The sequence below is a fragment of the Apis laboriosa genome, unplaced genomic scaffold (genome assembly GCF_014066325.1).
Source record: "Apis laboriosa isolate Shangri-la unplaced genomic scaffold, ASM1406632v1 scaffold14686_cov152, whole genome shotgun sequence".
NCBI classification, from domain to species: Eukaryota; Metazoa; Arthropoda; class Insecta; order Hymenoptera; family Apidae; genus Apis; species Apis laboriosa.
This window is the reverse complement of record NW_025221692.1, coordinates 712,578-739,708: the sequence shown is the minus strand read 5'-3', so window position 1 is coordinate 739,708 and position 27,131 is coordinate 712,578. Positions and strand designations below refer to the sequence as shown.

The window sequence follows — 27,131 nt, the reverse complement described above, 5'->3', positions numbered from 1 at the left end:
CTAGTATAGAAAAAAGTGTGTTTTAAGAAGTGAAACTGATCAAATTGTATTAAAAATATGTCGAAATAATAGACAATAAGAATGGTTTTATGTTTTGTAAATATATCGCGTTAGTACTTTGAAAAATTCTTGATTTTTACAATATCACTACACTTATTAATAACAGTTTTGTTGTCGTTAGAAAAGCAAAAAAAAAAGGAAAAATAACCTCTAAGTACTATCACGAGACGTCACTACTATTGAGTAACAGGGTAGCCAACGTATGAAAATGCTGAGGTGGCTGTAGAATTCCTAAACTAATCCGTTAAAGATCTATAATATAATAATACAGTATATATATATTCCAACAGATAGTTTCTACTCTATAAGCAGGCAGAACCAGGGAAGATTTTAGAAAAATTTTTATTTTGTCATCCTTGTCATCGAAGCACCGGGAGTACTGTCAAACAATACTTTAAATAAATTGTTGTCATTAAAGGGTAAATTAATAGATCGACATGGGAGACGGGAAGAAGGGTGAACGACAACCATTATTAAAAAACGAAAATGTCACTTATAGTTCACATGCCAGCGATTTCGTAGGTAAATAATACATAATCTTGTTCACGAAAGAATTAAGTTTATTTAATCCGATTGCTTATTGTTACCTATTATATTCTACTGTAGATGAAGCTGAATCAACAGTCAGTACAGTATCTGCAATAGGTCCTGATGAAGTACCACCTCCATATGAATCAGGCAATCAATGTGGAATGCCTATGGTTACTTGCAGAGTTTGTCAGGCTATGATAGATATTTCTGGTAAAAGAGATCAACATGTTGTCAAATGTTGTCAATGCAATGAAGCTACAGTACGTTCTCAAAATAATTTAATTCACTGCAAAACTTCATATTAAAATTAAAAATAATAAATATTTTTTAGCCCATAAGAAATGCACCACCTGGAAAGAAATATGTTCGTTGTCCATGTAATTGTTTATTAATATGTAAGAGTTCTTCACAACGTATTGCTTGTCCAAGGCCAAACTGTAAACGTATTATTAATCTTGCTCCAAGTCCAATTACACCACCTGTTTTGTCTATGCCTGGAATGTGTAGGGTGTGCTGTGCTCACTGTCATGATACATTTTTGGTAAGAAATTAAATAAAAAATTATATATTTTGATATAATTTCATTACAATTAATATATATGTTATTACATTTCTTAGTTTAATACCTTGAATAATGCTTTGGCTCGATGTCCACATTGCCGAAAAATATCTTCTGTTGGACCAGATTTTGCTAGGGGTCGAGGTATTGCATTCATTATTGTTGGAATAATAGCCTTAGTAATTGCAATAGCTGTGACTGTAAGTATATATTTTTATATCATTTTATATTTATAAAATTATATAATAATTATTTAAAATAATTTATATACGTTTTAAAACAAATTATAATTAGTATTTTTTTTATTTTCAGGTTGGAACACATACATATGTGAAAACTAGTGGTGGAATTTATGTTGCTTATGTTGGTAAGTGTAAGAAAATCTTTTTAATTTCAATTAATATAAATAAATAATCAAATAAATATATAATATAGAATATCTCAAATATATGGAAATATATTTTTAAATATTATTAAATATTATTAAAGTAATAAATTATTTATTTAGCTTCTTTTTAATTTTATTTTCAGGTGCATTTCTCCTGGCACTTTTGTGTTTGGGACGCAGCATTTATTACTGTACAATGAAAATTAGTATGATAGAAGGTCCTATGTAATATCCTAAATGACAATCAATTGCTGATATTTTAAAATCAATTCCTCTAACATCTATGTCGTATAATAATATATTTAGATCAAATGTTTATAGTAATAAAATGACATATAAGTCCTGTTGGGACAATACTTGGTAGATATATACATCCTTACACATGCATATGTAAGTTTTTATTGCTAATAATGTGCAACATTCTTACATATACATATGCAGATGTACATGTTACGGACAAAGAGAATGTGTAATAAATGTATGACACTTTCTCACATAAGGTAATACATCACAAAAACATAAAAAATACTAGAAAAGAATGGGGTATCCATTTTAAAAACAAAGGATTGTTCCTCTGCACTTTTATATGTACAAGCACAGGACCAAAACAACAACCCCATTATATTGTTTTCATATTTGAATGAAAATATACTATATATGCTTTCTACATTGCAGTAAATATACAAAATGCACATAGATATATATGCAAATAAAACATTCTTGCATGAATATTATTCCAATTGTAAACAGCTATACATATAGCTATATATTATGTTTGCAATTATGAACTTGCATTGTCATATGAATATCTTTTTAAAAGAATATAATGTTTTGAAAGACATTTTTGAATTTATGTATTATTTGACATGCAAGTAAAATTATATAAAATATATATGTTGAGAATGTTATTATCTATTTTATTACCATTGCATAATCAAAATTATTAAATTATTTTCCTACTTTGCGCATAACATCTTTTTTAAAAAAAGTTTGTAAGAATTTAATTTTTGATAATCAACTGAAAGTTTAATTATCAAATAATTATGCAATAGATAAATTGCCCTTTTCAGACATGATATATATGAAATAAAACTAAATTAAAATTAGAATTTTAGTCTTATATACATATTTCAGCATGTACATTTTTACAGCGTAAGATATGTAAAAATATATGTAAGTATATAAAATATGTGATATTATTATAATTAACTAATTTATTATATAAAAGAAAAATAATAATTCATTCTTCTTATTTCATTTTGTAACGTTCTTGTTTATAAAATTATTTATGTAATGCTTTTTATAATCTTAAGAATATTTTTAAACCTTAAAATTTAAACCTAATTCTCTGACAATAAATAGTAATTGTTACAAAGTATAGTTAGTTCATTCATTCATTTTTGTTGTAAACTTGACTTAAGCTTTTATCTAATATCTAGTAACTTTATACATTTATGCATTACATACATGTTACATGTGTGTAAGTTCTCCTTACCGCCAAAACTTAATATGATCATACCAATAAAAAAGTATTATTTATTATTAAAAAATATTAATCAATTTTAATATTAGATACAAATAATGAGTTTTTATTATTTTATAGAGATGGAGAAATTGAAGAATGGGCTATTATTGAATTACAAGGTGATTTAAAATTTCAATCTGTGGATATCACAAATAAATATATCGGAGATTTGCATTTTTCAAAATCTGGTACGCCTATACTTATAATTGGGATTCATGTATTACATGGAAAAGAAATGGAACTTCCAAAACCATTTGCAGTTTTAACTAAAAAAAGTAATGAAATAATTGATAATACTGGTACTTCTGAGAAAAAAACGGAATATATTGTTACAGCAATCGTAAAAAAAAAATTAATTTTTAAATCAAGACCAAAACCTATCATAACAAATGTTCCAAAAGGTAATTAAACATAATAAAAAAAAATGATATCTAAATGAAATAATTGTTTTTATAGACTTTGTATAAATTAAATGTTATAATTATTGATAAATAAATTTACATGTATTTAAAAAACATAATTTTATTATTTTTTAGACAATTAATCTTACTTAAAAATAAACATTTTAAATTAATGTATAAACAATATAAAATCTAATCCTTCATTTCTCCTTCTTCATCTTCTTCTTCTACACCTCTTATATACATTACATTATTACATCTGATTAAAACTTCACCAAGATTGCCAGTACAATTTCCATCTATATGTTCCTCTGTATTAGCTAATTGTAAGTTCATATATCCATCGACAGAAACAAGATAGCCTTTATATTCGTGACCCCATTTTAATTTTACCATAACAGGTTTACCTGTTAAACCATTTAAAAATGGTTTTGGATTTATTGGCATTGTAGCTGCCATTGTGTTGTATTTTTCTTTAATTTCTACGAAAAATATTACACAATGTACATGTTAGAAATATCTAAAAATTTAATATAATAATATGATAATAAAAAATAATTATAATATATAATATTTCAAAAGAATTAGTTAATAATTTAAATGAGAACAAAAAAAATAACAATCTGATTAAACTTAAAAATAACAAAAAAATTTAATAAATATGATATTTAATCTTAAGGTTAAGTTTATGTATAAATATTGAAAATATTATAAAAACCTATAATTTAAGTTTTATTTAATTTATGAAATTATTTGTTATTCATAACAAAAAATTTCATATAAACTTGTACTTACATGTTTAAAAAATAATATTGAAAGAAGAAATTTTGATCTCCTTTAAACTCTTACAAAAAAACACGACGCTTTAGTTTCATGCGATCTATTGTATTAGAAATGGCTGTTACTATAGGAAAATAACCTAAACTTGTCAAATCGCTTATAACTTTCGAAATATTTTGTATTATAGATTTTAAATTATTTATCTAATTTTACGTATATATTATACGATTTAATCAAAAGATTTATTAATAAAATTAAAAAAATAAAGTTATAAAGTTTACAATAAGAAATTTATACTTCTTATTGTAAGCAATTATATTTAATTGAAAATGAATATTTTACCGAAGAAAAGGTATAATTAAAAGTAATTCATATCTAATAATATTAATATTTTATATATTTCATCAAAATTATACATATTATTTTTTTTAGATGGCATGTACGTACTAAGGAAAATATTGCTCGCGTACGGCGGGATGAAGCAAAAGCTGCAGAAGAAGAAAAAATTAAACAAGAACGAGTTGAAAAAGCAGTAAGTATAAATGAGGACAAAGAAAATTATTATTAATCATTAATTAATTATTAATTGATTATGTAATCATGGGATTTGTCAACTTTCTATTAGGAAGCTGAAGCTAGAATTAATCTTTTGAGAGAAAAAGCTAGATCAAAATATGATGGACGAACAGAAGCAATAAAAAGTACAACAAATGCCTCTTCTTCAAAATGGAATCATGTTAATTTTTTTGCTGAATTAGAAGAAGGAAAACTTGATTATAATAAACCTAATGTTGAACATGAAAGAGAGAAAAAAGAAGAGAAAGAAAAATATGAAAAACAAATTGGTTATCTTACATATCTTGGACAAGATACTAATGAAGCAACAGGTAAAAAATGTTGGTATGAAGAATTACCTAAAAGATTAAAAGACACTGAGAAAGATGTAGAAGTACAAATTAAAAAAAAATTATTGGATGATCCTATTCATGATATCCAAAAATATTTGAACATTATGGGAAGTACTTCTATAGAAAAATCTTCAAAAATTAAATCAGAATCTGTTAAAAGAAAAAATGATAATCTAGATGAATATGATTCAGATCATAAAACATATTTAAAAAAACACAAACATAAAAAATCTAAAAAACATAAGAAAGAAAAATATAGAAATAAAGAAAAACAAACAGCAGAAAAACCAAATATAGATATACAAAAATTGAGAGAAGAAAGATTGTTAAGAGAACAGAGTGAAAAATTAAGAACAGAAGCTTTATTGGCTAAATTAAGAGGAGATCCAGTTCCAACAGTAACTCCAAAAACTCCCCCTAAATCTACTATTAAACAAAAATATAATTCACAATTCTTTCCTGAAATTGCTAGACAAAATGCTGAAAGAACCCCTAATATGCATCTAATGAGAGAACAATAAAATGTAAGTTGGTTTTTATTATTATAATTATGAACTAAATATTTTTATGTTGAAATTGTTATTTATTTTTTATTACAATTATGTAAATATCAATATACAATTACATATATACATATATATATATATACATATACAGATATAACTTACATAGAATTTTTGTCCAGTTGTTGATACTAACAATAAAATAATAATAATTCAGTTGTTAAATAAGATATAATTCATTATGGAATATCCCAAAAGTATTTTTATTTTATAAAGTGCAATAAAATACAAATAAAAAAGAAAAGATATTTAAATCGTTATTGAATGAAATACCAGATATCCCTCGTAAATTTACTAAATTATGCTAAATTCCGCGGTATCACGTGATACAAGATGGTGGAATATCACGGGTCTCATGGATAATGTATTAAAATTTGACGTTTATGTCATTTTTTCAGTATTCTTGTTCATCACTTGACTTAAATTCTCTGCTCGTAAGTAATACTTTTTACTTATATATATATATATTAATTATTTCCATTTAAGGTAAAATTAAAGTCCTATTTGAAATTTCCAACCAGACTTGTAGAACGCGCGAGTTACTTTTGTATAACGTGATTTTCGAATTTGAACAGCTGTGAATATACTTAATTACGAAGAAATGTCAATTTATAAAAGTTTTTATTTTAAATCTAAGAAATATAATAAATTGACTTCAATTGTTGTAAGAAAAATTAAATTTTTAAGTCATGTTACAAATCGACCTTAAGATAACCTCTTCACTAATTTATATAAACATCGGCACTTTAAAATATTATTATAAATAATGTATTTATTTTGTACATATTTTAAATATAAAATATCTACGTTTATTATAGTTTATAAAATATCTGTAATAAAGGTAATATATAATCCAAGTAAACAATTAATTTTAAAATAACCTTTTTATATCTTTACTACTATACTATTCTTTATATATAACCTCTAATATAATATCTTTACTTTTTAATATCTTTATTTATTCAAATATAAATATATTATTATCCTATAATTTTAAATTTTTATTTATAAATTATATTTAAGAACTTTTTACAATTAAAAAAATTAAAAATAAATATTTAACTTTTTATCTGCAAATATTAATATTTATATTTGTATTATAGGCAAAATGTTACTACTAATTTAAATATCAAGTACTTTTACGATATGATTTAATTAAATATAATCACCATGAATGAAAGAAGTATTGAAGATTCTTCATATCTAAGTTATGAAATAAATGGCACTAGATATATTTTACAAACTATATCAGATCCAGCTATAGATATAACAAAAACTGCATCAATTAATCAAGAACAAAGTACAATAAATATTATAGATGAATCACAAGTAGCAAAAGAGGATGAATCAATTTCTTTAATTTGCTTAGATGGTCAGGTTTACGCATTTCAAAATGGAGAATTACAAGAATTAGATTTTAATCAAATAATAGATGAAAATGAATCTCAAAATAAAACAGTGTTATTGGCTAAAGAAGATGTTAATTGTGAATCACAGTTTATTACTAATGAAGGATTAGTAATTGAAAATATTGATGAACATTCTCAAGAACAATATGAAATTATCGTGGGACAGAATGAAAAGAATTTGATTATGGAAAAACATAATGTAAATGCTAATGATTTTGTAGAAGTTGTAACAGCATTCAAATGTAAAATCTGTACTTATACTACTCAAGACAAAACACAATTATTACATCACTTTCAAAAAACACATGTAAATCCTAAAATGGATATAGAAGTGAGTTTTAAAATTAATTTTTCATTTGTAACATTTATATTGATATTACAATAATATAAATTTTACAGGTAAAAGAAGAATCTAAAAATATTGATGAAGTAAAATTATTATATATGTGTGGAGAATGTTCTAATTGCTTTCCTTCTATTGAAGATTGTAAAGAGCATATGATAAATGTAATTATTTAAAATTTTTTTTAAATTTTCTTATATATAATAGAAAACAAAAATATAAATAAAAATAATTATAATAATATTTGTTATTTCAGGATCATCAATTAACAGACACAGGTGCCAATAAAGGTGGTAAAGAAAATATAACAGATGATTCAAAAGATTCTGGATTATTAGAGTGTATAGGACAGAGTGTTGAAAATAATGATATAAAACGTCAAGTTAAGATTCAAAAACCTTTAAATTCTGAATATATGCTCAATAAAAAAATGATTGAATTAATGGAAAGAAATATAAAGTATGTATATCTTTATTATAAGAATTTTAAAAGCATATATATTTTACTTACTTATTCATAAATTTTATTAGGTGTTCATATCGAGGATGTCCATATAAATTTTCTACAGAAGAAACAATGCAACAACATGCACTTTGTCATACAGAATCACAAAATGGAACAGCATTTAAATGTACCGTTTGCCGTGATATGAAATTTACCAAGTGGAGACAATGCAGTTTACATTTATGGAAAAAACATCAAATTGGTAAATATCTTATATCAATATTTGAATAATAATGCATTAAAATATATTTATTACTAAATATTTTTTTTTTAGATATAGGTTTATTTACTTGTAAAATATGTAAAGCATATAAAAGTGCTACAATGGTGAAACTTTTAACTCACATGCGTGTCCATAGTGAGACTCGTGAGTATGAATGTTCGGAATGTGGTAAATGTTTTAAACAAGCCAGTCAATTGCGTAATCATAGAGTTATGCATTTGGATCGTAAAACATTGGAAGTAACTCGGTGGTACACATCGAAAAAATGTGATATGTGTGGAAAAACTTATGCAAATTCCAAATGTTTAAAAAGTCATATTCAAGCAGTACATTCAAAACTACGACCTTATGTTTGTAATGTTTGTGGGCATTCTAGTGCTAGGAAAGCAATGTTGCAAATGCATTTACGGCAACATACTGGCGATAAACCATTTAGTTGTGAACTTTGTGAATACAAAACTGGAGATCACAATACGTTGCGACGTCATATTATGCAACATACAGGTTTTAGACCTTATAAATGTCCTCATTGTTCTTATACTGCAATACAAAGTAGTAGTTATAAAAATCATTTAAAATCTAGACATCCTTTATTGTCTGGTTTATTTACATGTGATCTTTGTCCTTTTAAAACTGTTAAAAATCAAAGTTATATACAACATGTAAGAGATCACGAAAAAGGATTAATCAAAGCAAATATGCAAAAGAAAGGTAAATTCCGTTTTTTTATTAAAATCATATGTAAATATCATTATAAAACTGTATAACTTTTTTTAGATAGCGAAAATGTTGAAGTTTTTCCTGGTAATATCGCTGCGGCACAATTAATTTATAGTTGCTTAGGTGCCTTTTCAAAAGTGGGAGATACTTTAGAAGCAAACTTAATGTCTTCCTCAACATCTGCAGATGGTACATCACAAACAATTACAATACAAATACCATCAAAACATCTTGAAGGTTCACTGCCAACAAGAGAAAATGAAACTAAAAATAATTCAACAATTGAACAAGAAGATGAAGAAACAATGCATTGTTTTTTAAAAATTCCAAGGGAGGAAGAAGAAAGTATAGATACTGGTGGTATAACTATTCCTGCAGAACCTGAAGAATCGGGTGCAACAACAATTAATGTTGATACATGAAAATATAGACTATATTAAGAAAAATGTTTCTATACATTTAAAACAAACCAGAAATTTATACTTCAAAAATAATTGAAGAAATGCTAGTCACGCGTTACTTAGAAGGTATGAGAATCAACTTGTTCTTTCTTAAAGAAATGCTAGAATTAATGTATTAATTTTTTAAATCATAATTGTGATACTATTTTTGGAATTGTATATTATATCTGCAAAAACAAACTTAATAATTCGAATGTTTTGTTTAAAAAAATTAAATTTTGTACATTATTTTAAAGAAACGGAAGCATGTATATTTTCAATCAATTAATCGCAATTGATGATTCTATGTTCATATTTGTTCAAAAAAAGCTTTATTTTGCTCTAAAATAAGTTTTTATAGTTGAAAAAAACTAATTTTGAGATTTTTTATTTTAAATTTTATTATGAGTATAATTTATTATATATTAAAACACATTTAAGATTTTGAATGTATTTATTGATAATTAATAGGAAATTAGTAGAAGTGTACATAAAAATTGTAAAATAATAATCTGGAAACCGTTATATAAAATGTAAATTACAATGTTTCGTATAGTTTACAATATGATTAAAATAATATTTTACATGATGGACTAAAGAAAAATTCTCTAGTCTTTTTGACTTAATTAATCATCAGGTAAAAATAATACTTATTGCTATGGAAGATTGAATTTATGATTTTTTTAAAAGATTTTACATATTAATTATTGGATTTCACAAATATGTCTCACAAATTGAAATTTGGGTATCAATTTGCTTAAGTGCGAGATTTGTGAAAATGGTAACTAATGTGTCATATAAACATATTTTTTAAAAATCCAATAGAAAGTTTAAAAAATAGCTAAGTAAATTATAGTATATAACGGCGTTTTATATGCATTTTGTAAAAAAAAATGTGAAATGAAATAAAAAATACTGCTTTTCAGAATAGCCTAAGCAAATTGATACGAGTTATTATTTACAGCTAATTATCCATAAAATGTGAGAAGTTCCTTTTTTTAAGCAGCTGTTACGGATCTTCTCGTAAATTACACATCATATCACAACTAACAATCCCTGGGCAGTTCGCCATAATATGCCGTTAAAGCTATTAACTTTTTGTCCAGAAAGTTCTGCTCCACTTCTACACCACCACCTACTCCGGCTAACATGGCAAGCTGTAAATTTGTATATGTGTATAAAAAACAAAGCAATTATTGTAGAATATATTATAAAATAATATAGAATATCGAAATTTTTTGAATTTTATGAAATTACAAAAATTTACCTGCATAGTATCTACATTTCTAGGTAGAAAGTAGGCCACATGATCTGTGATTTTTCTTGCTATATTAAATAAATTTTCTCCACCAATGGGATGCATAATATTATTGAGATCAAAAGTTTCATTCTTAGCATATCCTGGTCCTCCCCATGGTGGACTTAGAAATACAACATCTGCGATTAACTTTGATGCAAGTGTAAAGAAATCTCCAACAATAAATTCTATTCTGTCATCAACACCATAAATTCGAGCATTATTTCGAGCGAGTTCGATTTTAACTGGATCTATATCTATCGCTAATACTGTGAAAAAAAAAAATATTATGAATTTATGTATTAATTATTTATATATAAATGAACATACCTCTTTCACATGTGAAAGCAAATTGTATAGCATTTCCTCCTGCACCGCAGAATGCATCAATTATGGTATCGCATTTGCATCTTTCGGCTATATGCTCGGCAATTTTTTCTGGTGTTACGGAAAACCAACTTTCTATAAACAAATATTTTATTATAAAAATTAAAAAATTATTAATAAAATTAACTTAACTAATAAAATTAATAAATATATCTTAACATAAATTTAAAATAAATTTTCATATATGTAATATTAAAGAACATACCACGATCCAATTTAATGCCTTGATCAAATTTGCTAAATAGACGATATCTTTTTAACCAATATTTTATTAAAGTTTTATCATTATCTATTTCTATTGGAAGGCTTATATTTCTTTTAGATTGTTTCTTTCGTTTCTTCTTTAGGGTTTTTTTTATACTATCTTCATCTGATAATTTCATATTTTGTATTTCGTTGTTACTATGATTTTCATCTATATCCATATCGATATTTAATGCATCAAAGTTTTCATTATCTTGTTCAGGAAAATGATCTTCTGATACACACTTTGTAGAATCACTTGTTTCATCTTGATCAAAGTATATATTATCATTTTTGATATTTTGAAAAACATCATTCTGATTATCAAATATGTTTAATGTATCATGAACATCATCAAATTGTTTTTTATCTGCTCCTGAATCTATTGAACTTGTGCTTGGTTTACTAAATATAAATCGTTTTGTTTGCAATTTTTTCTTAAGACTACGATCACATTCATCATCAGAACTTGATGTAAATTGTGCTGTGTAGGAACCTTTTTCAGAGGATTGTGATTCTGTTATTGCTGATGGCAAAACAGGACAATATGATAAATAATGTTTCACCTGGAAAACAAAACAAAATAAATAAAATCTATTTATATATATTTTTGCTTTATGAAAAATTTTATTTACTTTGTCTATAGTGTTAGTAATTTCCACTCCATTATCATCAAAGTATATATGCTTATTTGCTGGCTTGGATCTATAATATTTCATTTTTAATTGTCTATTTTGTAACCTAATATTTTTTTTTCTATATACTACTTCTCCTTGGAAATTTGATTGCTCATAATTTTCGTTGAAAGTATATCCCATCAATGAAAATGCTTTTTTTACCGATTCTAAACCTTCTCCTGTCTCCTCATATTCAGCTTCATGACTAAAAAAAAAATGCTCATAAATATTACATTAATATTTTTATATTGAAAAATTAAAAACAATTATTATAACGCGAGATATATATATATATATATATTATACCTTCGTTTTAATATTATAGGTTTATCTTCATTAGGATCATCTCCATCTCCTCCATTAGGATATTTTTTTTTAATACTATTGTTATCATTAGAAATAATTGTGCTATTTTCATTCTGTATAACTAAAGTTTGATCAATTTCCTGTTCAACTTCTTGTGAACATTCCATTTCATTAATTTTTTCATTTTTATCTGCATTAGGTTCATTTTCTATTGATTTAACTATTAAATTTTGAATAAGCATTCCTACTGATTCCATAATTAATCGTTTCTTTTTTGTTTTTTCTTTTTTAGCATAAGAAAAATTTTTATTAGATGCATTTTTACTTTCAGAAATATTAATTTTATTAGAAATATCTATTTCTTTTTGTGTAAAATCTTGGTCTATACTTTCATCACTTTCTTGTTCTTTCATATCTACATCATTATGTTCCTGATTATAATTTTGATCATTCATAATCTCAGATTGTTCCTTTTTGTATTTTTCTATAAATAATTTATAATGATTTTGATACTCTATTTGAAAATTTTCTTTCCATAAATGTTGCCAATACTTATCAGTATCTTCTGGAGCATATTCTTGATCAGAACTCGTATTTGTTATATTGCTTTCAATGGAACTTGTTACAGAACTGATGAGACTAGATGAATTTGTAGAAATGGAGTCACAACTAGAACTAGTAAGAGTCATTTTTGTAACGTTTGTCATAGAATCTGATGTTGCATTTGTCTTTGCTATTGACTCATTAATAGAATCACATCTTGTTAAAAGTCTTTCATCTTCTGCATTAGATTGTTGGTTATAACTTTCTTCCATACTAAATGGACTTAATGGATTCCAACCATCTCCAGTTTCTGGTGATGTTTCGAAATTTGTTAATTTTTTCCTATTATCTTCTGCATCTTTATCACTTACTTCTTGTTTACTTACATCATCGAAGGAAAAATTAATACTATATGCATCTTTTGCTTTTATTTCATTGTCTTCAATATTATTAGTTTTACTAAATATTCCTTCAAAATTTGAGCGATCAAGTTCACAATTTCTATGTGCTTGACTAGGAAAACATGTATTTTGTTCTGAAAATTTTTCAATAGCTTCTTTCATTTCTAATTTTTCGTCACTTATTAAATGTACATTTTGTTGTAAATATTCTGGATTTATATAATCTGCATATTTTCTAATCCAAGTTGTCCAAATTATGCGTTCACCATTTTCAGACCAATATTTTTCCCATGCAATATCCATTATACTCTTAGTTTTAGAGTACATAGAATAATATGGATAATCACGAGATTTATGATCACACTTATATTTAAGTGTAACATCTTCTTTATAAGATTGTGATGTACCATCATTCAAAGAAACATTTTTAAATATATTATGTATCTCAAAATCTTTGTCTTCTAAATTACATAATGGATTTTCTACATGAAATTCATTTTCATTACAAATGGATGGATCATAACTTAAAACTTCGATACTATTTGTAAGATGATCTGATGAGTGAATGTTTATTATTTTAGATTCAAATTTTAAGTCTTTATCTTCTTGGTGCTGTACAAGTATATTCACTTTATCAAATTCATCTTCCAGTTCAGTCTCTGTAGTTTGAAAAGTCTTTCCATATGATGCCAATAAGTTTTGTATGCTTTTAGCTTCATGTTGATCATGATATTCAGATAGGTCTGCACCTGAATCTGATTGATGCAAACCCAGTTTTTGCGTGAGGGAATGTGCAGTAGGACGATGAGCCGAATCACGAACAGAGTCATGTTCATCTGTGGAATAATTGTTGTCTGTGTGTGATGCACTGCAGTAACAGCTCACTGGTTCTTCCTAATTTTAAGGAAGAAAAAAATATGCTTTCGTTCAAATATTATTCGATACAAAATTTGATACATATATCAAATTACACTGGACTAACTGAAAATAACTTATTATAAATAAAATAAAGCATAAAAATAATTCTTACATCATGTTTTTCAATAGATTGTGTTTCTATTATAGACCTTTTATGAAGGTCTAACATTTCTTCAACACAATCACCTTCAACATCTTCATCTTCACTACCATCCTCTAGAGCAAGGACTGTATAAACTTCTGGATTTCTAAAAATAAAATAAAATTCGTTTAATAGAAACATACATATTATATTATTCTTATATTATATTTATCTTATAAAAAATAAAAAAAATTCAATTAATATAAAAATATTATATGATCATTTCATGTGATATAAATTGTTTATTTTTGATTACACTTATTTCATAAATAAAAAAAACAAGTATTCAGAAGTTGAAAAATTCCTTGTAAATATATTTGTTAGAAAAATAATATTACCATGTTGTTAACAGATGTTGAATAAAGAAAAAATTGAATAAAATTTTCAAAAAATATATTATGACCTAGCTCGTATTTGAGTGGGTGTCAAGGTTAGGTCATGTGTCACACCACTGATCGATAAGCAAGTACTACCTTCAATTTTCCAAGAAATAATAAATATGCTACGGCTATAGAATATAGAAATGAAATTGCGATATTTGATCAAATAAGTGACTCATATTTTTGAAAGTGTATTTACCGAATAAATACTCTGCTGCAAAGACAATAAATGTAATTATCAGAGTCAGAAGACTCTGCTTGTTTTGCGATGTACACTTCGGCTAAAGGTTCCCAAAAACGGTCACTCATGCCGACAGAAGTGTTTAATTGACTACTTGCTCGTGAATCGTCACAACACCCACATGTCTCACGCTCAAATTTTTATAACTCCCCCGTGCAAAAACAATCCGCCATTTCTTGAACAGCACACCATCGTGAAGTTGCTTCTGATTATCATCATATTATAACATGTTACAATGTTCAATCGATAACTATTGCTTTTGGTTAAATTTAATTTGCTTTCGAGAAATATTTATCAAAATTAATGATATAATTACATTTAGGTTATATATTATACTCTTTTGTTAGAATAGAATAGATATATTTTTTAGACACTAATTTGCCGTAATTTGTCTATAATCACATATCAAGAACAAATAATAAAAAAAGAAATATATATATAATATATTGTATATAAATTTTTTATAAATTATGTATTACATCTATATATATTTATATATACTTTATCATGTATAAAAATAAATATACATACATAAATATTAAAAATATTATAAATATAAATATTAAAAATATATACATATATATATAAGCAAATTTTTGTTTTCTTTATTATTCATTTTTATATTCCTCATATATTCCTACTTAAATAATTTTTAAGTTTATATTTAGTATATTTCTTTTATAAATTCCATTCTAATTGTCGACGAAATATATTTTACCGATAAATTAAATTTATAGGTATAATAAGTAAAATCGAATTTAAATCCCTATAATTTTTAGTATAAGAATATTTGTATATTTCTATTGCATATTTTTTATATATATAATATCATATTTTATATGTTTTAATATATTTTATACATATTTTTATTTTGTTGTAATTGTATTTTGTATATTTATATTTTGAATATATATATTTTTTTCTTACGTATTCATGAATTTTATTTTCTTTACCTTTTACCAAAAAATTTCCTTCCTCTAACTTTTTCAATTAAAAAAAAAATTTTTAATTCGAAATATTTGCATACATTCATTATTTCTTAAACTTTTCAAAAAAACAAACAAGTATTTCTAAATATAAAATTGTTGCACTTCTTATTTTTCTCACAATGTATTGATGGAATATCTAAATTTTGTCGATAAATTAGGAAAAGATAATAAATAGAAAATTTTAGTACCAGTGGCGCCATCTCGCGTTTGGATTCACGAAGCTCCGACTCGTTACTAGCATAACATAATATGCAAGGAGGTATGCGAACTCATAGACAAGGAACGCAACATTGTGTGAAAAGGACAGAGAACATTTAAAAATATGCCACATGGAAAAATCATTAATTACTCGTTTTTTACTAAAAATTTCTGCACTTTTAAACATGCATCTTGTAGCTAGAACTCCAAGCAACTTTCTCATATCAATTTTAATACGAAATTTCCTTTATTTATTTAATTATTCATAATTATTAATAATTAACGCGTCATACGTTCTAATAAATTAAAGACGCCATATTGAAAATTCATTAATTACTCGTTTTCTACTGAAAATTTCTACACTTTTAAGCATGCATCTTGTAGCTAGAACTTCAGACAACTTCCACATATCAATTTTAATACGAAATTTCCTTTATTTATTTAATTATTAATAATTATTGATAATTAACGCGTCATACGTTCTAATAAATTAAAGACGCCATATTGAAAATTCATTAATTACTCGTTTTCTACTGAAAATTTCTGCACTTTTAAGCATGCATCTTGTAGCTAGAACTCCAAGCAACTTTCTCATATCAATTTTAATACGAAATTCCCTTTATTTATTTAATTATTAATAATTATTAATAATTAACGCGTCATACGTTCTAATAAATTAAAGACGCCATATTGAAAATTCATTAATTACTCGTTTTCTACTGAAAATTTCTGCACTTTTAAGCATGCATCTTGTAGCTAGAACTCCAGGCAACTTTCTCATATCAATTTTAATATGAAATTCTCTTTATTTATTTAATTATTAATAATTATTGATAATTAACGCGTCATACGTTCTAATAAATTAAAGACGCCATATTGAAAATTCATTAATTACTCGTTTTCTACTGAAAATTTCTGCACTTTTAAGCATGCATCTTGTAGCTAGAACTCCAGGCAACTTTCTCATATTAATTTTAATACGAAATTCTCTTTATTTATTTAATTATTCATAATTATTAATAATTAACGCGTCATACGTTCTAATATATTAAAGACGCCATATTGAAAATTCATTAATTACTCGTTTTCTACTGAAAATTTCTGCACTTTTAAGCATGCATCTTGTAGCTAGAACTTCAGACAAGCTTCTTATATCAATTTTAATGTAAAATTCTTGTTAATTATTTAATTATTAATGATTAATGCATCATATGTAAATTAACATTATCGACATGCAACGCATTTTTCATTAATTTCATATTATTATAAGATTTATTTCTAAATATGAATATATGTATCTGAAACCTTGTTTTCTCCTCTATATTCATATATAATTTTTGTTCATAATATTCTTGTTATTTAAATAAATAAATTAATTGTTTATGATTCGGTTACCGACGGGATATTTACGATCGCAACATTCTTTATAATAATTGCTAATAGATATTTAATGACGAAGAATTTTACATTAAAATTGATATGAGAAAGTTGCCTGGAGTTCTAGCTACAAGATGCATGCTTAAAAGTGCAGAAATTTTCAGTAGAAAACGAGTTATTAATGAATTTTCAATATGGCGTCTTTAATGTATTAGAACGTATGACGCGTTAATTATCAATAATTATTAATAATTAAATAAATAAAGAGAATTTCGTATTAAAATTGATATGAGAAAGTTATCTGGAGTTCTAACTACAAGATGCATGTTTAAAAGTGCAGAAATTTTCAGTAAAAAACGAGTAATTAATGATTTTTCCATGTGGCGTATTTTTAAATGTTCTCTGTCCTTCTCGCACAATGTTGCGTTCCTTGTCTATGACTTCGCATACCTCCTTGCCTATCATGTTATGCTAGTAACGAGTCGAAGCTTCGTGAATCCAAACGCGAGATGGCGTTGATCAGAAATTTCTTGATTGTTAGTTACCTTATCGGTAAAGTCTACTTTTTCAAAAATTTATAGAATCAAAAAATATAAATTAATACTAATCTTTTGCACATTTATCTATTACAATAAGAGCTGATTTTTTTTTACTAAATAATAAAGTTTTAGTATTAAACTTTTTCTCAACATTTATTTTTAATAATAATAGAGATTTCAGAAATATATATCGAATATTTTTATATAATTTATTTTTGAAATAAAAATGAAATCTTATTTGTTTTCCATAATATTAGAAAGTTTTTTTCTAAATAAAAAGTGTATGATTTTTCATATTATAATATTATTAATTTTTTCATAATATAATATAATATAATATAAAGAATTTTTATATTTTGATATCTTTTCATATTAAAGTTTTTTTATTGTTTTCTTATATAGATGGCGCCACTATTTAACGACCAAGAAATTTGTTTTGCCGATAACAGTAGTACGATAAGTTTGAGCATTTTGTAAAAAGATGGCGTTACTAGTTAAGTCCTTATTTTTTTTATACGTTATTCATATATTTTATATATTTTTGTTATTTTTACAGGAAATAAATAAGCATAGAAAATAAAATGAATTATTTTAAAAACATTCAATAATAAAAAAAAATATCACTGTAAAACAAGACTTTCTATATCATATATTTATTAATTACATTGTTGTTATTAAATACATTGGTGAAAACTTTCACTTTATTTCCATAAAATACGTATAAACAATGGGGAAAGAGAGCAAGAAACCACTTCATTGTAATCAAAAGACTCGTCTTAATCATTTTAAGATTTCCATTAACTTATCTTTCCCGAATTAACAGTCGAAAAAGGGCGAAACGTGAGAAACCGCGTTCTCTTGTCGGTGAACGGCAATCAAAGTACTTTAATTAAGAGCATCTCTATTCTCAGGTATCTGAGGGCCCCGTCTCCTTTCCACGGCTTTAAGTCAGTACACCGTGGAAAGGAAGAATACTTAGGAAATCAACGTTACGAAGTAAAGTCAGCAGAGCGTGAAGAGGGGTCCTACGACACAGGATGTTCTTCTACCTTCCGTGTCGCTCGCACTCCGGACCCCCTTGCCGTAAAATCGTCTATTCGTGGAAAGATACTGACAGTGCCGCACGAAACAATGCTAGGTGCCCATAGTCACCATCATTCTTCAATCGTTTCGAGACATTAGAAAAAAAAAAAAATATCTAGAATTTTATTCCTCTCTGTTACGAAAAAATAAATGAAATATCTTTCTTCCATAGTCCATTTTTCTAATTCTAATCGGTCGAAATAGAAAATCGTTGTATCTCGTTACCAACAATTAGCGATATGCTTATACGATTACGCACAATGTGTCATTAAGCCTTCCATTCGACTTTTATTCCGTTCGAGCTGTTGTACATGCGGGTCGTAACGGTACTATCCAAATTAGGCGACCGTTGCGCGAGATACATACTCTAACAAACGCGCTTTTTGTTAATATCGGCCGCCTTCTCCTCATCGCGAACCGTGACTGTACGCGGACACGGTTTGCTGGTGCTCATTACCGGAAACAGTAAATCGTTTCCTCCTAAATTACGAAGGCGAGAAACCGCCGCCACCTCGATCCCGTGCTATAGATTACCACGAAGGAAGAATCCGTTTACTAACTTTACCCGTTGAATTTCGTCGGTGAACGGTGAATATAGAATGCACCATCAATGCAATTACAATTGCAGATGCTCATAACGGTATGCGAAGAAAAGATATCGTTAATATTTAATATTTCAGATAGAAATAAATTGTTCTCCAAGAATAATAATAAATTGGTTGGCAGGTTATGAAATATTCGTACGAAAGAATAGATATCTAGAGGATCGTTAAAAAAAGGAAATCGTTCCTGTGCACGCCGTGACAAAACCGTGTTTCGAGGCACGAGCTATCGCTTCGGTAACCCCGTGTGGTGCCCGACGAGATACCAGAAGAAGAAAGAGAAGAGAGGGAAAAAGGGGGATAGGATGGAGGGAAAAGGCCGAGAAACCAAGGCGCAGAGACGTGGAAAGGAACAATGACTCGCGGTGGTGGCGACGTTTATAGGGCCGTATCGGCCGACAGTGGGGTGAGTTGAGCTCGTAATTAGTCATAGTGCGATGCGCTAACAGCGGCACTCTGCAAGAGTGAGCCTCGTTCGTTCGTTCCTTCGTACTCGATGCTCCTACGAACCTCGGAAGCTCGGCTAAATCATCCACCGGGTGGCTCAAAAGCATCTCTCGTCGTTTAAGACACTTTAATCTTTCGAAGATTCTTTTTTCTGATTCTAGTAATTTTTCTGCTAATAAAATTCTAAACTTGAAACCGTATAAATCGATAGAAAATATAGCGAGCAAATAAGAGTTCATACAGCTCGTATGAATTCGAGAAAATCTTTGAGAATAATAAAATTTTTAATTATTAGTAAAGAGATATTAACGTAAGGGATTGACGAGTTATGATTGACGAGTTATGATGATTGAATTGTTTATTTGCTTCTATATATATTTTTTTAGATAGTGACAAGTAGATAGTAACAGAAGACGATTCAAAGAGAACAGTATTTTACTTTGTGACAGATGCTAGAAAATATTGTAGAACGATCGGTAGACTCGTATAACGGGCCACGGCAGTTGCATCTGCCGCGGATTGATTTATGCTCATCGTAACTAACGGATCGCTAGAAATTTCATAATTGCGTAGGTAGCGCGCCAATCTTTATCCTGTTCCTACTCTTGCAATGAATTTATCACATGATTAGTGCATTAACTGCCAATATGTAATTTCCACTCATTAACGAAGTTTCAATAGATTCTTGTATTTCTATTTTGCTCTTCGATCAACAATTTCTACAAATATCACGTTACAATTAAGAATTTATAGTCATAAAATTACGGATAATTTTTATCAGATTTATAAATAGTGCTTATAAATTTTTAAATATCGATATTTATATAATATTCTTGCCTATCATAATTTCTATATTTCATTTTTATAATATCAAGTTAAATTGGTCAAATTAAATATCACAAAAGTAATTTCTAAAATACTAAAAAAAATCGAAAGACTCATCCTCACAACTCTACCGTTGATCGACACAAGCGAATTCATCCGCTATCGATATTAATCTTTTCTACCGCTTTCTCGAGAACAAAATAATTTCGAAATTTAAAAATAAGAAAAAAAAAAAAATCATACTCACCGATATAAAACGGCTTATCCATCAACGATCCCCGCTACGTTTCATTTTTCTTCGTCGCTTTCAAGGAAAAATAATTTCGAAATGCTAAAACTAGCTAAAAATTTCCCATTCTCGCCAACTTGACCATCGACCGTAAAAAAAGAAACAGCTTATCCATCCGACCGACAGCTATCCCTTTCACCTTTCGTTTCTTTTTTTTTTTTTTTTCCATCGCTTTCCACCTTTTTTCAAGGACACCCTGTAGACGTGCACCTGCAACGTGGAAGACACCACCGACTCCTCTGCTCAGCCATGGAGGGTTGCAGCCACGGTGGTGTGTATATACGACACGGCAGAATCTGAAAAAGGGAAGGTGGTAATCGTGAAGGGGGAGAGGGGACGAAGAGGAGAGAAGGAGAGGCGAAAAGCGGCAGAGCGAAGCCACAGGCGGCCAGCCGTGTCTCCGGCGAACTCGGTCGGCAGCTCTCTTGCCAATCCTGGCATTTCCACTTCTATATGTGTTTATGCACCTCCAACGTACCCATCGACCATGGGCTCCACTTACGTCGCGCACACATCACGCGCGATGTGTGTTCTACCGGCGAACAAACGACGAGGTACGCTGACCTTTTCCTAGCCAAGATAGAAAGCACGCGTTCGGAAAAATCCGCTCCTCCGTGATTCGTACGCTTCCACTCGGTTGGATATTATTATACGACGAATACTTACGAGAGGAATTAATGACAGAGAAATCGAAATGACGAGGCTTTGAAAGGAAAGAAAAGAAATTCGAGAATTTGTCAATATTTGATCTTTATTTTGCGTTTAATTTGTTTGGGTTACAGCAAAGATTTATAAAAAAAAAAAAACTCGTCTATCAAACGTGAGAATTTTACATGATCGATGGTTAGAGATAAAAGAAGAAAAGGATTTAGATTTTTTTTTTTACATGATCGTTAGTAAAACGCGATGAAAAAGATTTTCGAAAATCTGTCTCGATCGTTGAATATATCACTATGCTAGAGAGAGAATTTTCTTCGATTTGAAACGACGAGACGCGCGGACGATGTAGCTGCTAGGTATTGTTAGTACAGTTTGCCAGGACTCATCAATCGAAAACATGAAGCGAGAAGCCGGTTTACTGACAAGATTAAGATATGCTACGGCCGCGGGCGTCGTAATTTGTAAGAAGAAACACTGTAGATACTTTGGTTATGACGATGTATCGAGATACATATTTGGAAACTATACGATCGAAATTATTCGCTCTTTCCAATATGAGGATAAAACTACCATATTAACATAATTGCTTCTTTCGTAATTTTCTTCTTCTCGTAAAATCCTCGTTTGATCCAAAATTTATCTCTCGATCCTTCAACTTCGACTATTAATATAACAACGAACCGCAATTCTTCCCCCCCCCTTCTAATACGTCACGATCGATTTACGTAAGATTCGCGTAAATTTCGAACAATTGATCGAAACCGGGTCGACGGGAGGACAAGCGTGTCGAATAAAGCGATTTCTTTCCCCTTCTGTTCCCCTCTCTCTCTATCTTATTTCGCAGCTGCGGGCTTCACCTGCGAAACGGTTCGTTGCCTGTGAGCCATCGCCACTGCAGGTCTTACCTGTTGAAGCGAGCCAAACACCGCGCCATCGTCGTCCAACACCTGTTACGAGGAGCTCACGAGGGCCCGTGAGTCAGGTTTATCCATTCGACTACCGTGGATCGAAAGAAGAATATATCCACAGTGTCGAGCGTATGTATCATAATCGGCTGGTTGGATGTTGTCGTTAACACGAATCGTGGACAGGAATCATGCCGAAGACACTTGCACGCGTTTATACCGAAGAAACGTGGGCTCGCTATAAATATGCCGCGAAGCGTTAACGCGCTACTTAGCTTGGAACAATCGAGGGATCGTGTTTCTGGACTATTTACGAAGGTGTACCCGATATTAGACGCGAAATGGTAGAAACCATAGGGAGGAAACAACCTTTGGTCATCCCTTTGCCTTCCAACATCGAATAACACGTGTGGATTAAGTTCAAGGAAGACGAGGCATCGCTCTCCGTTGTCGTTCATTCGTTTAATTCTACCTCTGATTTATCGTTTCACCTCGACTTCGAGATTATCGAAGTATACGTATGGAACAACGTATAATATCTTGGTCGGTGTATATACTTGGATACACGATAATTTGACGTTTCGTCTTGGAGATAATTTGAAAACGGAACGAATAACGAACACGAACACGAGCAGAAGTTGTTTCATTCAAAGGAGGCACCGAAATCTTTTTATAGCCTTGCCTCGCGACTTCTTCTTGAGATCAATTTTCAACAAACACGAAGAGAAAGTAGTGGGACTCGAAGCTATATTTGTCCAGGGATTTCAGGAGTACGAGTCGTTGGGTCAGGGTCGAGAACCAGCACGATAATCGACTTCCGTCAGCCCGTACCGTCGACAAAGAGGAATTTGTAATGCGGCGGAAATGTTATTCCCGAGAGGGGTAAACTGTAAAACGTGGCTGTCACGTACGTGGGCCGCTTAAACGCAAAGAAATAAAAAATATATTCCCTGAAAAACATGTAATGTAACAACGGATTCGTTTCGTTTCGTTTCGTTTCGTTTCGTTTCGTCCCGATAAAACGGCATGGCTACCGAGGCGTGTACGTATTCGTTTAGCATTCAGAACGTATCGCTTTAAGGTCATAAAGAAATTACAGCGAGATCCGAGTTGGCTGCCGCCGTCGCCGCCACCGGATCAACCAGAGAGGAGGCAAACGAGAGGAGGTATATATTCACCGGTGTGAGAACTGATATTATTTACAGATACGACACGCACGAGCTCGTCCAGCCTTTAAATTAAAACGGCAAGGAGATGCACTCGTTGTTAAGCTCTCTTCTCTACGTGATACGCTCAATCAGACGAGAGAAGAGACGAGAGGCTGGGGTGTCAAGGGATCCTTATCTGGACGCCCGTTAAAAGACGCAACTTCCGCCGGTCCTTTCGTTGCACCACGTAGTACGTAGCAACGAAGAAGAGAGAGAGAGAGAGAGAGAGAGAGAGAGAGAGGAGGGGAATGCATGGCCGTTTTTCGGCTGTCCGCGGCCACCAACTATCAGATGAGAGATAGTCGTTAGATAAAAGTCAGAGTCCGTCTGGGAAACCAGTTTTTCGTACGTAACGATTATAGGACCGACGAATCAGTTGACGTGAGCCCCGCGAAGATAATTCACTCCTTGTACCGTCGTTTCTCTTTCCACGGTTGCGCATTGTCCCGAGTGGACGGAAATTGGGGTCAAACGAGGTATAAAGGGTCGATCGTTAACTCTTAACTTAACTTAAATCGTTACAATGTACGATTATATCTTTTTTTTCTTCTTCTTCTTTCTCCTTTTTTTTTTTTTCACAAACGAAATCGAGATACGACGAGCACGAGCAAGACTTAAATCCTCTCTCGAGAAAGCGGAGAAATCTTTCCCTCTCGATCGAATTCAGTTAAAGTCTATAGGAAGGACGCGCGTCTCGTGTTGCATCTTCGAGCATTAAAGCCGCATTACCCGACTCCCGTGAGTACAGCGACCAGGTCTCGAGAACACGAGGCTCTGTTCGACTCTCTCGCGATACCAGGATCACCACGGTGAACGCCGCGATGAAAACCAGTTTCTCGTGAAAAGCGACTACGGCGTTCTCCGCCTAACACGAAGAGGATACCGCGGGAGTATAGGGGAGACAAGGAGACTCGGCCAGACGTGCAATAATAATCTTCCATTCTTCCTCCCCCCTCCCTCCGTCTTTATATTCATAATCGTCAATCATCGATGATCGATCAAAGAAAGAATCGCGAAGTGATTTGACCGAAACACGCGTCGAGCCGCTTTTCTTTCTCGGCCGTGGAGACGGCGGTTGAGGCCGCGGTTTTGGCGCTTAGCCAGGCTTTCGGCGCTTCTTCGCGAGGTCTGGCAAGGGGTAACGTATCACCGGTGCCGTTTTGGTTCAGCTTCAAACTGTCACGGATTAACGCACTCTCTCGTTTCGGGTACAGCTACCCGCTCGAGGTAGCTCGAGTTTCCCAAAGAGGGAACGCTTCAAGTATCGTTAATGCGGATTACGATGGATCGTGCATAGGCATCGTTCGATTACCTTCCAAGTAGAAGACGAATCGTTCGTACGACGGGCAAACTGTCTGATTCATCGGTGTTTAATCGCGAGTTCTAGAGTTACGGGTGAATCAGCCTCGCAGCTGTGGAGGAAGATTCGCGCGTGTTTATTCGGACGACTGTACGGCGACTTCCACCCCCTACTTTTCCGCCCGCCTCTCCACTCTTGCTGTAAAGCAAGACGAATTAGACGTGCGAAGGGGCGCGATCTGTGAGGATAGAGACGGTCAGCTGCACGATGGAAGCTCGATGCGCGAATATCTCGAACGGCGAGCAAACGTGGTGGACGGATAGTATAGTCGAAAGCGGAGACATTCCAGAGGGAATAAGCCGCGTCGTTGCCGATTCGAGAGCAATTTTAAAGGTTTGAAAGGCTTGGCGGTTTAGAACGAGGAATTCGAATCCCAGCCATCTGCTCTAGCAGCAAACTCTAGTACTTAGCTTACCCTCCCCTCTCTTCGCTTTCTTGTACACCTTCTTCGTCTCTCTCTCTCCATCCTTGCCTCCGTTTCTGCCCCTCCTCGTCGTTCTTGCGCCGTTCCTCTGGTATCTTCCCGTCTCTAAGGCCAGCGTTACGGTGCTGAATGTCCGGTTAATGCACCTGCGTATACCGTGGCTTCGTGAGCGGAACACCACGAAGCGAGGAGGAGAGAAGGAACGCGAAGAATAGAACGCGGAGAGGACAATCATGGCGCTACAAGTTGCTACCGATCACGATGACGAGAGACGTGCGGCGGTGCACACGGCGGGATGTCCGATAGATGAAAAAGGTGGAGGAAATAATCGTGGCGGCGGCACGTGGATCGTAGGATCGTTCGATCGTGGAACGAAGAAAATGGAACGAAGGAAAACAGAGCTACGCGGATACATCTTGGATCGGTGGAATCGCATAGGAAGCGGAAGAGATAAATGGTGGCGATACGAAATTCTTTGCAAGATCGAAACAAATCCTCTTCCTTCTTCCTCGTTAAACCGTAACTAACCGAGGCTCGCTCGCTACGAAAGAGCATCGCTCGAGAAATTTTTACAGGACGGTCGGAATCATTAACGAAAGATTTCTCCTCCGATCTCGTTCGCATCGCCGATTTCAAGTTGGCGTGTCTACTATGCGCGAACGCGAATAATTCTTTCGCTCCTTCCGATTCTCGCGCCAAAGTCGTCTTCTTCTCCTCCTTCCACGCGGCGACCATGCACCAATTCATAAAATCCCTGGAGCGAGCCTAAGCGCTCCACTAACTCCGTCGACGAGTCGCTGACCTCGGGATTCAGCGGTGCGCATCAGCTGCATTTCTCCATGCGCATAGACCAGTTGCGCTGCGATGGTCATGGTAATCCTCCTTCGAAGGAACTAGAAAAGATGCGATGCCCGATGCGAAACCGAGCAAATATACCGAACCGAGTATTCCGCGAATTGAAAATAATTGAATTGCAACCAAGTGTTCCATGCTCCTATAGGTATCCGTAACTACGCGAACGATAATTAAAAAAGAGTACCGTAAAGTCTGCCCGCTTGTTTCGTTCCTCCGGTGGAATCCCTCTTTCTCTTTCTCTTTCTCGTCTCCCCGTGCAAAGTGGGGGTCGTTGACCCCCGCGATGATTTCGTTCCATATAGAATAAACGGCCGTATTGAATAATACAACTCGACCAAGATTGATCAAAGGACGAGCAATTAGCGAGAGGATTATTTATCATTGGCCGTTTGCGAGTCGCGAAAGGAATAATTCTTGCCACGTTGGTTAATTATAAGGTTGGTAATTACCGTGTTGGTAATTTGGTAAAACCTCGGGAATA

The 27,131-nt window shown here is 31.0% G+C and overlaps 6 protein-coding genes across 11 annotated transcripts; 4 read left to right on the top strand and 2 right to left on the bottom strand.

Moving 5' to 3' along the window:
• The first annotated feature begins 9 nt into the window (after positions 1–9).
• LOC122710420 (type 1 phosphatidylinositol 4,5-bisphosphate 4-phosphatase) lies at positions 10–2,253 on the top strand. Its single transcript, XM_043928266.1, has 8 exons — positions 10–109; positions 182–276; positions 351–582; positions 667–851; positions 923–1,132; positions 1,210–1,350; positions 1,463–1,517; positions 1,682–2,253. Exons 3-8 carry the CDS (start codon positions 498–500, stop codon positions 1,765–1,767), a joined length of 762 nt encoding a protein of 253 aa, XP_043784201.1. The 5' UTR covers positions 10–109; positions 182–276; positions 351–497; the 3' UTR covers positions 1,768–2,253.
• Positions 2,254–3,005: 752 nt separating this feature from the next.
• LOC122710360 (chromosome transmission fidelity protein 8 homolog) lies at positions 3,006–3,578 on the top strand. The gene is made up of 2 exons (XM_043928162.1): positions 3,006–3,067; positions 3,142–3,578. The coding sequence occupies exons 1-2, from the start codon at positions 3,006–3,008 to the stop codon at positions 3,470–3,472; spliced, it is 393 nt and encodes a 130-aa protein (XP_043784097.1). The 3' UTR covers positions 3,473–3,578.
• Positions 3,579–3,598: 20 nt separating this feature from the next.
• On the bottom strand, positions 3,599–4,368 carry LOC122710359 (small nuclear ribonucleoprotein F). Its single transcript, XM_043928161.1, has 2 exons — positions 4,260–4,368; positions 3,599–3,946 (listed from the first exon to the last, which is right to left on the bottom strand). The coding sequence occupies exon 2, from the start codon at positions 3,921–3,923 to the stop codon at positions 3,657–3,659; it is 267 nt and encodes an 88-aa protein (XP_043784096.1). The 5' UTR covers positions 3,924–3,946; positions 4,260–4,368; the 3' UTR covers positions 3,599–3,656.
• A 167-nt stretch (positions 4,369–4,535) lies between these two features.
• Positions 4,536–5,931, top strand: LOC122710358 (leukocyte receptor cluster member 1 homolog). The gene is made up of 3 exons (XM_043928159.1): positions 4,536–4,596; positions 4,677–4,776; positions 4,870–5,931. The coding sequence occupies exons 1-3, from the start codon at positions 4,574–4,576 to the stop codon at positions 5,671–5,673; spliced, it is 927 nt and encodes a 308-aa protein (XP_043784094.1). The 5' UTR covers positions 4,536–4,573; the 3' UTR covers positions 5,674–5,931.
• On the top strand, positions 5,559–10,571 carry LOC122710356 (gastrula zinc finger protein XlCGF58.1-like). 5 transcript variants are annotated; one of them, XR_006345922.1, is made up of 8 exons: positions 6,054–6,149; positions 6,819–7,455; positions 7,524–7,631; positions 7,724–7,926; positions 7,998–8,173; positions 8,246–8,905; positions 8,972–9,441; positions 10,461–10,571. XR_006345922.1 is itself a non-coding variant. In XM_043928158.1 (8 exons), exons 2-8 carry the CDS (start codon positions 6,886–6,888, stop codon positions 9,334–9,336), a joined length of 2,013 nt encoding a protein of 670 aa, XP_043784093.1. In that variant the 5' UTR covers positions 6,054–6,149; positions 6,819–6,885; the 3' UTR covers positions 9,337–9,716. The 5 variants fall into 5 exon arrangements, 4 of the variants coding, with proteins under 4 accessions (XP_043784092.1, XP_043784093.1, XP_043784090.1 ...); XM_043928158.1 differs by lacking the exon at positions 10,461–10,571 and having other exon boundaries at positions 6,819–7,015; positions 7,085–7,455; positions 8,972–9,716; XM_043928157.1 differs by lacking the exons at positions 6,054–6,149; positions 10,461–10,571 and adding an exon at positions 5,559–5,676 and having other exon boundaries at positions 8,972–9,715.
• Positions 9,852–15,099, bottom strand: LOC122710355 (trimethylguanosine synthase). 2 transcript variants are annotated; one of them, XM_043928154.1, is made up of 8 exons: positions 14,848–15,094; positions 14,239–14,374; positions 12,265–14,102; positions 11,917–12,163; positions 11,244–11,847; positions 10,982–11,113; positions 10,622–10,920; positions 9,852–10,511 (listed from the first exon to the last, which is right to left on the bottom strand). In XM_043928154.1, the coding sequence occupies exons 1-8, from the start codon at positions 14,955–14,957 to the stop codon at positions 10,401–10,403; spliced, it is 3,477 nt and encodes a 1,158-aa protein (XP_043784089.1). In that variant the 5' UTR covers positions 14,958–15,094; the 3' UTR covers positions 9,852–10,400. The 2 variants fall into 2 exon arrangements, with proteins under 2 accessions (XP_043784089.1, XP_043784088.1); XM_043928153.1 differs by having other exon boundaries at positions 11,244–12,163; positions 14,848–15,099.
• Between the last annotated feature and the right edge of the window lie 12,032 nt (positions 15,100–27,131).